The 12,451-nt window shown below is 45.4% G+C and overlaps 1 protein-coding gene across 1 annotated transcript; it reads left to right on the top strand.

Moving 5' to 3' along the window:
* Positions 1-1,787: 1,787 nt before the first annotated feature.
* Positions 1,788-12,376, top strand: SAP30L (SAP30 like). The gene is made up of 4 exons (XM_005503625.3): positions 1,788-2,150; positions 3,962-4,084; positions 5,530-5,628; positions 7,416-12,376. Exons 1-4 carry the CDS (start codon positions 1,965-1,967, stop codon positions 7,542-7,544), a joined length of 537 nt encoding a protein of 178 aa, XP_005503682.2. The 5' UTR covers positions 1,788-1,964; the 3' UTR covers positions 7,545-12,376.
* Positions 12,377-12,451: the final 75 nt, after the last annotated feature.

Here is a 12,451-nt window from a genome sequence, read left to right as displayed (position 1 = left end):
GTGCAGGCGCAACAGGGGAGGGTCAAGGAGGGGAATATGTAAATGATTATATGAGACTCATTTTAATAAAAAGCGGGAAAGGTCATGAATATGTATAGGCGTTCCTGGGGTCATTATGAATATGTGATTCCATACTGTTTTTAAGCACACTTCTTATAGTTAAAAGTGTGCGTGTTGGGCGGAGTGAATCCCCCGTGCACCCAGCGCTGTTTTGCTTATGCTCTAATGAACACATGTTTAAAGAATACAATTAAGGAATTGGATTAAGCGTTGTTTATCCATAGAAAAAGCGTAAGTTATTTATTTCACTCTGCAGGTAAAGTCATTTGTTTCAGCACCTCCCCATGCAGTGGCCGGCTCCGGGGAGCCGTGTCCCCAGGAGGGTGCTCTCTGGTTCTCCAGGAGTCACACGGACAAACAGGAATTAGTAACAGCCCAAGTGCACCAACAATAACAGCTGGGACAAGAGGCAAAACTGTTGAGGACGAGTATTAAATCACTGCCGTCCAGATTCATTTGAGACCTGTTTGGTATTGCAGGGACTGGCTGGAAAATACATATTTTAGCGTTTCTCAGTCGTCTTGCGGGGATGAGGCAGAACAGGCTGCGGGATGCTTGTGTCAGTGCTGCTGTGGAGCAGCTCAGCTGCTGACCACGGGCTCTGAGTCTCTTGCAAAGGTATTTCGTGTGCGTGGTTCGGTGCATCTCGTCTCGCAGTAACGCACGTTGTTCCACATGCGGGATTTCAGACTTTGAAGTTATTTCAGTCTATAGAACCTTTTTTCTGCTTGTGCAAGAAGCCTTTTATTCAGAAAGATGAAATCCTTTTCCATTTACAGCTGCCAAGGTGCCTTTGACAGTAGCACATGCTGTCCACTGCTTCAGAAGTGAGAGCATTTCCAGAAGTGATCTCTTTTCTCTACAGATCAGTAGGAATTTCTTATTTTTTCCTCCCTTTTTTTTTTGCTTATTTCAGAAGAGAAATGAAATGCAAAGCTTGCAGTCAGATTGCTTTGGGAAATGCTTCTCTAGGTCCAACCTTTTCACTCTCCCTGCCTTGTAACCAGGAAAAAGATAAAAAATCTTTAATATTTCAGCCAGGGACTCCTACTTACACGACAGCAGGAGCCTGGTGCTGATGTAGCCGAGCAGAGGCAGCTGGGGGCTGTGTAACACGAGTTGTGTACGCGGGTCTGGGCTATTAGTCGAGCGATGCTGGTGTTGGTTTGCTCGGTTGGAGAAACCCGGGCTAGGAGCCCCCGGGCCCGAGCCACAGGCGGGCGGGTGCGCGGCTGGAGCGCTGTGCTTCGCTGTGCGGGGCTGTGCGGAGCGGAGGCCGAGCGCAGGCCGGCGGGCCCGGGGCGAAGGGAGAGGCCGAGCGACCCCGGCTCCCGGCACAGGCCGCACGGCGCTGCCCTGGCAACGGCGCGCGCTCCCCCTCCCCGCGCGCCTCTCTGCCGGCGACCTTCCGGCTGCCGTGCGAACGCGGAGGCGGGCCGGAGCCGGGCGGTGGCGGCAGACAGGCAGCGCTTCCACCCAATAGACGCGCGGAGCGGCGCCGGCGAGCCCCGCCCCACGATCCGCGCAGCCCAATTAGCGCTCCGTCTGCAGGGGAGGAGGTGGGACTTCCGCTGCCGGGGAGGCGGTTTTGTGTGTGTGTGTGTGTGAGCGGTGCGGACGGGGTCCCGGCTCCCCCGCGGGCGGCGGCGCTTGGGGGGCCCGGCCCGGCCTGGCCTCCCTGGGCAGCGCTGAGCGGCAGCGGCGACCCTTCCTGCGGCGCGGCCTCTTCCCCTGGCGCTGAGGGGGGTCCCCCCCTTGAGGGGGCCCCTGCAAGAGTGGGGGGTCCCCTCGGGGGCGGCGGGGTCCCCCCCGGAGGGCGCGGGGCGGCCCGGCAGCGGCGGCAACGGCGGCTGTTTCCCCGGTTCTCGGCTCCCCGGGCGGAGTGAGGGGCGGGCAGGTGGGCGATGAATGGTTTCAGCACCGAGGAGGACAGCCGGGATGGGCCTCCCGCCGCCCCCTTCTACGGCCAGAGCTGCTGCCTCATCGACGATGGGGACCGCTGCGTGCGCCCCGCCGGGAACGCGTCCTTCAGCAAGCGGATCCAGAAGAGCATCTCGCAGAAGAAGCTGAAGCTGGACATCGACAAAAGTGTGAGTTGCGGCCTCCGCCGGTCCTGCCTGCCGCCGCCGGGCCCCCCACCCCGAGGGCCAGCCGGCCGCTCCGTGTCCTCCCCAGCCCCCGCCGCACTGCGGTGCTTCCCGGGGCCGCGCTCCGGCCGCCTCGGCCCAGCGGAAACTTGCTGATCGGGCAGGCGAGTGGAGCTTCCAGGGGGGTCACTGAACCCCGACAGGCTGTGGGGAGAGGGGGTGCGTTGGCGATGCTTTGTGTTCCCAGCTCGGTTCCCCGCGCCGCGTTCGCCGGTGTTCGGTGTCGCTGCGCTGGGGTGAGGGAAGGACGCGCGGTGAAGATGCGGCTGTGCCTCCTGGCGCTGATTAGCTCGTGAGGCTTAATGAGGCGGCACCGAACCCGTGTTTGGGAGGAACAGGAGCCGTCTTGGCTTCGGTGGCAATAGCGCGATTTTAATTTCAGTTTGGGATTGAAAACCGCAGGGTGAAATCAGCGTCACGGGTTGCTGCTTCAGTTGGGCGGCACTGCCGGTACTTTTTGCATTAGTAAGAATTTGTGCTTTAGCAAAACAGATGACTTAAAAATGAACGATTGCATGTAACTCGGAACGTTTGGTGTGCTGCCCTGTGCACAGAGCTCTCGCTTGTTCCCTGGCTGGCACGAAACAGCCTAATTTGCTGCTGACCGCTTAATGATGGTAAGTGACAGCTGTCAGCTCAAGATAGAAACGGGTTGTTTGCCGAGCAACGAAATTGGTAGAGCAGAGCAGCCTGTTGAGATATTACAGAAGGAATTTCTCAGAAGCGACTCGGTCCGCCCTGCGTGCTTTTCTTCCCTGATCTTTAAAGATTAAAACCTTTAAAAACAAACAGGCAAACAAAAAGGTGAAGTTTTGAGTCAGTGTGTTTGGCAGCTTCCCCAGTTGGGTAGGTTCCTTTTGCATGGCTGAAATCCATCATGTTGCAGGAAGAGAGTGACTCAGTTTGAAATACAATCTTACTCTTAAAACCCTGAGTGTTTCTTCTGCTTGAAGTCCTCAGCAGGTTTGTCTAGAGGTATAGTCATTTCTTTCATTTCAGAAATAATTCTTTGTCGCCAGATGAAAGGCTTTACAAATAAAAAAAAAAAAGAAATCAGACTAATGAGCTCAAAATAAAGGAAATATATGAAAATATGAAGTGGGCTGCATAAAGTGAATTCAAATGTAGGGTGTCTGTGTTGTCTGAAGACATTTTTGCCTTACAGATACCAAATAATTTTGATCATTTTGGTTTTTTTTTTAGTATAGATGCTAATTCTAGTGAGATAATATTTGTTAAAAAGGAAGTTCCATGGCACGATGAGCTATAGGAAAGAGACACTTGCTTTCACTTTGCTTGTTTTAATTGAGGTAATTAGCCAACTTTTATCTGGTCTATCTAGATTTTGAAACACTTGCATTAATAATGTGTACTGTTCAAATCAGAAAGTTCACAAGAGTGGAACAGAATAATGTTTTCCTTGGTAGTTACCTGAAGCAAATGCCCTTCCTCCAGACAAGTTGTTTTGGTTTTTGCTTTTGTGATGTGTGATTGCAACTATAAGAAAAATGTATTATCTGCAGAGGTTCAGGTTCAGCTGGGCTTCCTGAGTCGTTCATTGTCCTTGCCTTTCGTCTTTGTAATGTAAATTATCTCAAAGGCAAGAGTATGATATCAGGTCTGGGGTTTAAGATTAGAAACTCCTTAATGTCGTGAGGGATGTGCCCTCTCCTGCGGTTGTCGAACTGGCTGCTCTCAAGTGCTGTTTCTACCATACCTGTTTTGATCGCTTTTTTACCACTTCTGCTCCTCAGGTGAGACATCTGTATATTTGCGATTTTCACAAGAACTTCATTCAAAGTGTCCGAAACAAAAGAAAGAGGAAGACAAGCGATGACGGAGGTGACTCTCCTGAGCATGAAACAGATGTGCCAGAGGTTAGTAGGTGCCGAGTGGGTGTAGGCTGCTTTACTAATTTTGAGCATGTTAATGTTTCACTTGGATGTTTTCACGTATCAGAAAATAATTACATTTTAAATGGCAACTCCACTTAAACTGCTATGGAGTTACTCTTGCTTTTCAGGGGCATTTTTTCTGATGTCTCACGTCCTATTTTTTTCTTCATTCCTGTATGAGTTCTTTGCCTATGGAAAGTTTTCTATCAAAAGCCATACAGTGAGGTAACTGTGCAGTTTCATGTATGTACCACTTCCAAACAGAGAGCTGTTAAAACAGGATTTGATACTAAATCTTTTGTAATGGTAAAAATAAATTCTTTTCGGTGGTGACTTTTTTTCCTGTGTTAAGAACTCTAGGACAATCTCTCCTCTGTGCCGTTGTGTGCTGTATTTGTTTTGGTGATGCTTCTGGCACTGTTGACACTGCAAAAAGTTGTGCAGAGGTGATGTTTGCAGAAGAGCCGAGTTCTGGCCATGTCAGCAGAGCCCTCTGCTGGAAATGCCACCCAGATTGGCAAAAGGTGAAAAAACCACCAAGAATCATTTTGCCAGCAAAGTTGTGTCTTAACTGCAAAGCTCTGCCCGCACATCTCCTGTGTGGAGGTGTTGAAAGAGCAGTAAGTTTTCATGGGGTTTGGTTGGTTTTTGTTTTAAGGATACCTAACCTTTCGTTGTAGCTGTTTGTGTTTCCATTCTACAAGGTTCTCCCTCACAACTTTCCTGTTCAGGCTTTACCTTAGTTGCCAGGATGACTGGTGAAGACCCAGCTGGTATCTATAAATGGTAGTTCTGTAGGGCATTCAGGGTACTTGGTGGTTGAAACTGGGGGCTGCACATCACCTGACTGAATAGAGAACTCTGCCGTGTGTCGGTTGTAATGTCATTTTCTTCTTGGTTTTCAGCAGGGACTCCTTTTGTCTTCGAAACATGGCATTTTCCACGTGATCTTCATCTTCCTTCCTGTAATCTCCCCCTCGCTCGCTTTTGAACTGTGCACTTTTCCACTGAAGTATTTGAATTTCATTTCTTCTCCGTCCTCTGTTTTATGTCACAAGCCATTTGTTCAGTGCCTACTAAATTGGTATTTCATGTGTGAGCTTTTTAAACCTTGTGGGAACAAAAGGTTCCCCTTTACTTGGAGGTTGCAGAAGTGTAATTGAGAGCAGAAATTGGCGAGCGATTCTGTTGACAGCATGTGAACCAGAACAAAATTTTGTGTATTTCCCTGAGGCTATTTTGATCCTTTAGCATTAACAAATGCAAAATATACTTAGATTTGTCAGTAGGGCGAGCTGATATGGTTCTGAATGCAGGCAAGGAGCAATCCTGTTGAAGAAGACATAGTTATTTTTAGATGATTCTACATTTCTGCCTAACAGAAGCTAACAGTAGTGCTCATCCCCTCGTCTCTGCATCACTTCCAGGTTGACTTGTTCCAGCTCCAAGTGAACACTTTGCGACGTTACAAGAGACATTATAAGTTGCAGACTAGGCCTGGACTCAACAAGGCTCAGCTAGCAGAAGTAAGTGACGACAGAGGTACTGTCATCTCTGCTATTAAAAAACCTTCTTATCTCCTGTGCGGAAGTGCAGATTTCTTGGATGCTGATACCGGTAGCGACTCTCTCAATTCGTTACCTTTAGGGAGCAGAACCAGAACCCAGTTTCCAGAGGCTCAGGCGTAAACTGAAGATGGCTGTTGTACTCAAACTCACACGCTGCTACTCACCTGAAGCGCCTCTGTTAGTTTTTGTTTCCTCACAGGCACTTGAACTGGTTGGAATTGCTTATTATTACAGACAAAGTCATTGACCATGACTTCAGATTCCTTATTTCCCTCCCTTGTCCTGATGTCTTATGTATTAAGTCAATAAAAGGCCTTTAAGTCTTTATTAAGTCAATAAAAGGCCCTTTTCTTTAAGGGCCTCTACTGCTGCTTTCTTACCACATGGGATACTTGTTAAGAAATAACTGCAATTCTTTGTTACTTGGGCTTGTTGTGCTTGGTGTTCATCTGCTCTGCTCTCTTTCCTGAATTGATCTGAAGGCATTCGGTGGGAAAAGTCTTCTCTAAATTTGGAAAAACGGTAGCAGTTATTGAGTGGTAACGAGATTGTTTTTGCATGCTGAGGCTTTCACAACTGTCTGCCCAAAACTAACGGTTTTGCTTTAAAGAACAACAACCGGCAGACCAAAAAAGACAGCAAAACACGCTGTCTTACCCTCTTTCAAGGTCAACCAGGAAATGAATACACAGAATATAGAGAACGTGTAGTGTAGTGTGTGTAGGAGTAAGCTGAACCAAGCAGGGTGGGTATATGTCCTCATTAGTAGTTCTGATTTGTCATGTTCTAACTAACATGTTCATAGTCTCTCAGCTACCTCCTGCCATGAACAACTTCTTACTTAGGCAATTTACCATCAATGTGCCCAGGAGGGGAAAAAAAAAAGAACAAACTACTATGCAAGCGGAAAATAAAGGGAGCCTAACTTAAAGTTGTCACACACTTCCCAGATTTCCTGTGAAGTCTGAGCAGCTTTGACCCTACGCTGGATCCTCGTCCAGCTCCCATGCTTGAATCACTGCTGCCTGAGGCTCTTAGACTCCTGCTGCTACCCCACCGTAAGGAAAACTCAAACTTCCATAAATCTTCTTGGAGTGACTTATTGCTCAGCCTACATCAAAATCCAGTTCTGGAGCTGTGCTGGGTACCGTAAAAGAGCTTCTTCCATTTGAGAAGCAAATCTCATCCAGCTCCAACATGTTTTCTACATTCGTTTTCTGAGGAAGAAAAGCAACTAATGGTTCAGGGCTTATGCCGGTGTCAGGGAAGGGTAGCCCTAACCAAATCTGAACTCGCCCATTGCAAGTCCCTTGGTGTTCCTTTCAGTGAAAACTTATCCAGTGTGTTTTCCTTTGGACTCTGTAACTTTGCTACATCTGGTTCACACAGCAAAGTGCTTCAGTATTTCTGATACTCTCCTTTAAAATACTGAGATGCAAGGCAAACTTGCTCTCCAAATAATCTCGGCATGAAATGTCACTTAGGAGAGGCTGTGCTGTTTTGGCAGGAGGACGTTCTGGCTTCCAAATTCCGCTTACAGGTTGGCTGCAAATACTGCTGACATAGTCATTCCAGCACTAAAGAGAAAGGGAAATGAGGACTGACAGTTTGAATTGGTGCATGTTTGACTAAAAGTATATTACGCTCAGTGGCCATAAAATTGTTTTTGGAAAGTGAAATCCTGTTCTGATTACTTCTACTTTTTAATTTCCGAATTTCTGTCCCTTTACATGTTGTCCTTCCAGACTGTCAGTCGTCACTTCAGGAATATTCCCGTGAACGAGAAAGAGACGCTGGCATATTTCATCTATATGGTGAAGAACAACAAGAGCAGGCTGGACCAGAAATCAGAAGGTAGCAAGCAACTAGAATGAAGATTAACAAGACTTGGAATAAGAGAGACCTTGAAGGAACAGATGGTATTGTGCATTTTAGGTTTATAAAAACTGTTGAAGTATATTGTAAATTTTTTTTTTAAATGCAGTAAGTCTGGATAACAGAAAAAAAATATAGACATTCTTATCAGGAGTATTTGCAAACATGTGCCCAGCATGTTTCTGAAGACTTCTTCCCCTCATTTCAAAGTCACATTGGAATAAACAAATGAGGATAATGAGGAAACCAAGTAAACCTGTAGGACTGTGGAGTTTGTCATCTTGGTATTTTAAACTATTTTTGGAAATCTGCATCTCAGTGCAATTCAGATCACAGATGGAATTTTTTCACTGAATTCAGACCACATCCCAAACCACCGTGCAGTTTGCCTTGGCACAGGACTGGAGCAGCCTCAGAGATAAAATGCGTTGTTGAGGTGCGTGAGCCAGAAGTTTGCTCTGTCTTGCCTTGAGTCAGTGTTTCAAGTCCCAAACTTCTACAAATGTTCCAGCTCACCAAATCTACTCCAGTGAACACGACTTGAACAGTCTGAAATCAATTCATTTTTTTTCAACCATTTTCATCCCACCCCTTGCAACATGGATGCCAAACAACTCTCTGCAATCTCTTTTCCTAATTTCTTTTATTTAAGAACTCACTAATTAATTGTCTGTAAGAATCTTAAAACTTCTGCATTTCCTCAGAATGTGGTATTAAGGCAAATACAGCTTATTGGCTGGGTTTGATCATGTTGGCTCATTTAATTCACTTATGCTTATTTGCCTTGTATTCAAGGCTCGGTGATGGCAGGTGAATCAGTGGCTTAAGACATCTGTCTCTTAATCTCTGTGTCAGATCAGGTATCAATCGCAAGTGGTGTGAATTTTATACTGAAGCTTGTCTTTAGCAAAACTGCTGTGTGGATTAGCGGGCTCGCAGTTTCCATTTAGTATAAAGCAGATTTATGCTGCCATAACTGAGGTAGTGAACTGACTGAAGTAGGATGTGCTTCATCTGTCTCTCCAATGGCAAAACGGTATCAAAGCACTTGCCTTTTTTGAGCGTTACGTGTGCTTTTGTAAGAGCTGTGTGAGGGGAGGGCGGCATGCTGGTCCTCTTTAACTGGCAGCTGCCTGAGGAGATCGCTCTGATTTTGGTGTTTAAAGCCAAGGTGTCCTTACAAATAACTCAGTGGTTAATTTGGCAAAAGGAGCTTACAAAAGTGTTGGTCGTGACTGACTGTTATCCAGTGACCTCAAATTCTATTGAAGGGGATGTCATGATTTAAAGCACCACCCCTGTTTCTTTGCTGTCCTGACCAATGTCTCTGTTCTGTTACAAGATGCCAAGACTCCACATAGAGAGTATATTCTCAACAAGCCTTAAGCAACGAACTGAGCGGTAGAATACTTCGGCTAGCATTTTGTCAGTGGCAGGTTTTAATATTCCAAAACTGGATGAAGCTTTGTTGAAGAGCTAAGCACGCAGATCACGACCCCATCTTAGCGCTACGTCGTGTTTTGTAAGGCATGAAGGGTTCACGTAGTGAAGCTCTTTGTGAAGCTCTCCCAGGGTCTCTTTAAAAATCAAGTCACAGTTTAAAGCAAGCTGTTCACATCAGCTCTGAATTGTTTGTTAATACCCCAAAAACCATGTTCAACAAACTTCAACACGTCCAAGTCCTGTGTCATAGGCAGAAATACTCTGTTATGGTACACGTCCCATTTGTGAAGTTTGGGAGGGTGTGACTGTTTCAGCATTTCCTTGTTCATTTCAGTATGGATTTTAAGAACATCAGCCAAGAGAGAGGTTCAAGGAACGAGAAGAGAATGTCTTGTGTCGGTGTTTCATGAATGTTTAAAGATTTTCTAATTATGCTGGTCCTTTCCTTGTTGAAAGGATGAAGTAATTCCCATATCAGTCAACATGATCTGGCTTCTCTCATTCAGGACAGGTACCTAAAAGGGTGTGTTCTTTGACTGCATGTTCATCTTCCAAGTGTTCATGTAATCAGAGGATATTACCAAAGGAAAACGAGTTTCTGAGTTGAGAGGGTTATGCCTCATTGTAACCAAAACTGTAAAAATGTAGTTTGTTTGGGATTTACTTTTTTGGTGGTTGTACTTTGTTTTAATTTCTAAAAGTAAATAAATCTGTTGGGGTGTTTTAGCAGCCAGCAGCAAAATGATTCATTTCAAGGAAATACGGCAGCAGGTTCCATCTGTTCAGGTGTATTCACTGGAATGTTTTTGTGCAGAGGTGGTATCCAGGAAGCTTTTTTTGTTTTCTTAATGAAAATAATCAGTTGATGTGAAATGTGATCCTTGTTGGTTTCACTCTTAAAGCAATTATACTTTTTTTGAAAAAATTCTTAATGAAGTATGATGATGAAGAGATGTTTACCAGCCATTAGCAGTTGTTTATAAGGTGGAAAACTTGGAGGCAAGACACCAAAGAAATGGAAGAATCTTTGGCTGTCAGACCCCATGGCCTTATAAACCCTTGCAAATGCCTTATTACCTTGTTCTCAACTTAGCTAGAGCAAAACGCCTTGAGCAAAAGAAAGCCGATGTCTTGTTGGAAGGGTCAGCCACTTTACGGCTGCCGCGCTATGAACTGAAATCACACGTCAATTCAGTAGCAATATCCATGTTCAGGGTGCCTGTGATTCTTGAAAAGCATTTAGTGTCTAATAACCAGAAAACGCAACAATGCAATTGTCGTTCTGTATAATACCATTCTGTGTATTTGATTCCTTATGCTGCATGCCAATTCAAAAAAGACTTTCCAACTTTTTGTTTTAAACTGCAAAGTAAATGTGTTTGAACCTCACACTTGTGAAGCCATGAGGTGGGACATTTTCTCAGCACTTTTAAGTGGGACTTGTTGGAAAGGTGGACGATCCAAATCGCTTTGTCTGGTATGATAAGAGTTCTTTTCTTATTTTACATTTTGCTTTTCACAGATGGGCCTTAAATTCTGTCTAGCTTTGAACCATGGAGCACAAGCCTTGGAGGCATGGAGGATGACCAGATGTCATCTTCCATTTATAACAGTGGAAGTCTATTTCTTACAAATGTGCATAGGTGACATTCACCCTGCGGCAGAGGAATCGGCTTTGAAGCCCTCCAGCCATAACAGAGCCTGATTCAATTGCGTAGCCTGATTGAATTCTCCTGGAAGAGTTGCATTAACTTCATTAGACTTCTGAAGAGATCCAAGCCAAATCCAATCCAAATAATGCAGAAATGTCTCTTCCGGGGTTAATTTCATCCTGTACAAGGACCCTCTGCTTGCTTTAAGGGAAGAAGAATAACTCATTGCTGGTAGTTATTGGCTTGAGCTCAGCTCAAGGGAGTTGGAAGCATGCAAAGACTTGGGTTGGTGGCAATCCGATGATTGAAAAGTGCAAATATATCTAGGGAGGCTGTGTTAAAATGCAGTTTGTTTGGCTTTTAATTTCTGCATCTCAAAGAATCTGAAAGAATATTGTATATCAATGTGAAGTAAACAATTGCATTAGAAGCTAATGTTTCTTTTGCCAGGCACTTTAGATGCTCAGCCTGAGAAAAGCAGAGAGGGCAGATTTGTACCACTTGTCTCCAGCACTCTGATGTCGCAGTTTTTGGCTGTAAACCACTAGATACCCTGGTGTGCAAGACTTGACCAAATCCTACCAAGTTTGATGTTTAAAGTTAGTCTGAAGTGCAAGCTGACTTCAGAGAGGCTTCAAAATCAAGAGTGAAAATAATGCACAGTGAGTGCGAGTTTTCAAGTGGGCTGTGATGGCACAGAGAAGATGAAAGAGGACACAGCCCAGAGAGAGACTGATCAAAACACGCTTCCACAGTTAGTGACGTGGAGGAGGATTTGTTCGGTGTTAGCTCTTGTAATGGATGTTTTCTGAGAGGGGAAGCAGGGGGAGCTGTGCACTTTACGTCTTTTGGCTGAGCCAAATGTAAATACCAATGGGAGATCTTCAGTTGGAGAGGAGAGAAATGATCTGCTGGGGGCCTGTTTGTTTCAATTCTTCCCCAGAGCACTAGATTCACTTTGCCTCTACAGTTTAAAAAAGTGGGTGACACAAGGTAGCCTCCAGTACAAAAAAGTCCTTGTACTGCCCAGAGTATTGAATGAAGAGTCCCAAAGGTGAAGGAATGTTATTGATGCCTCACTCCTCTTGTCACTGATGCCCTTTAGTCATCTCTATTTTTTTCGAGTTAGGGAGTCTTTGCTTTCCACTTCCAAAGTGCAAACAAACTGTTAGGATGTAAGATACTCCTTGCACTTTTCACAGCTCTCCCCGGTCTTGCGTTTTTGACTTGCTTGTATGGAATGAATTAAGTGCTTGAAGAAAGTGGGGGAAGAACTGGGAGGAGGGCTCCTGCCTTAAACCTGAACTTCCCTTGCAAGCAGCTCTGCAGCCAACCCCGGACATCAGCAGGTTCCAGGAGCCTCTGCCAAGCTGGGTTTGCTCCTGTCCCAGCTGCAGCTGCAGCGCAGGCGAGGGGGACAGCAGGTAACGTGCAGAATGGCTTGGAGTCCTTCAGCGGGTTTACTGGGAGAGAAGAACTCTGTTCTCTCCTCCGTTTCTGGCCTCCATGTGTTGTGCTGATCTTATGCCAAATGTTTTGGACACCTTGTATTTTTAACTGTGTAATATAGCTGTGTATTGTTAAAGCAACTTAGTAACTTATAGCAAAAACTGTAGAACTCATTTCTCTGAGGTGTAGGAAATGTCCTGCTTCCACTGTGTATGAGACTTTAACTCTGTACTGTCTGACAAAGATAAAATGCTGAATTTCACTTTAATAAACGATCTATCTAGCAATGAGGCCTACATTCCCTTCTGTTTGCCTTTCTGCCTTTAGCACTTTAGCTTCAGAGCTGGTGGAGTTTTGCTTTG

The sequence above is a fragment of the Columba livia genome, chromosome 14 (genome assembly GCF_036013475.1).
Source record: "Columba livia isolate bColLiv1 breed racing homer chromosome 14, bColLiv1.pat.W.v2, whole genome shotgun sequence".
Lineage (NCBI taxonomy): Eukaryota > Metazoa > Chordata > Aves > Columbiformes > Columbidae > Columba > Columba livia.
Note: the sequence above shows the minus strand (reverse complement) of the source record. Positions and strands in the feature narration are given on the sequence as shown.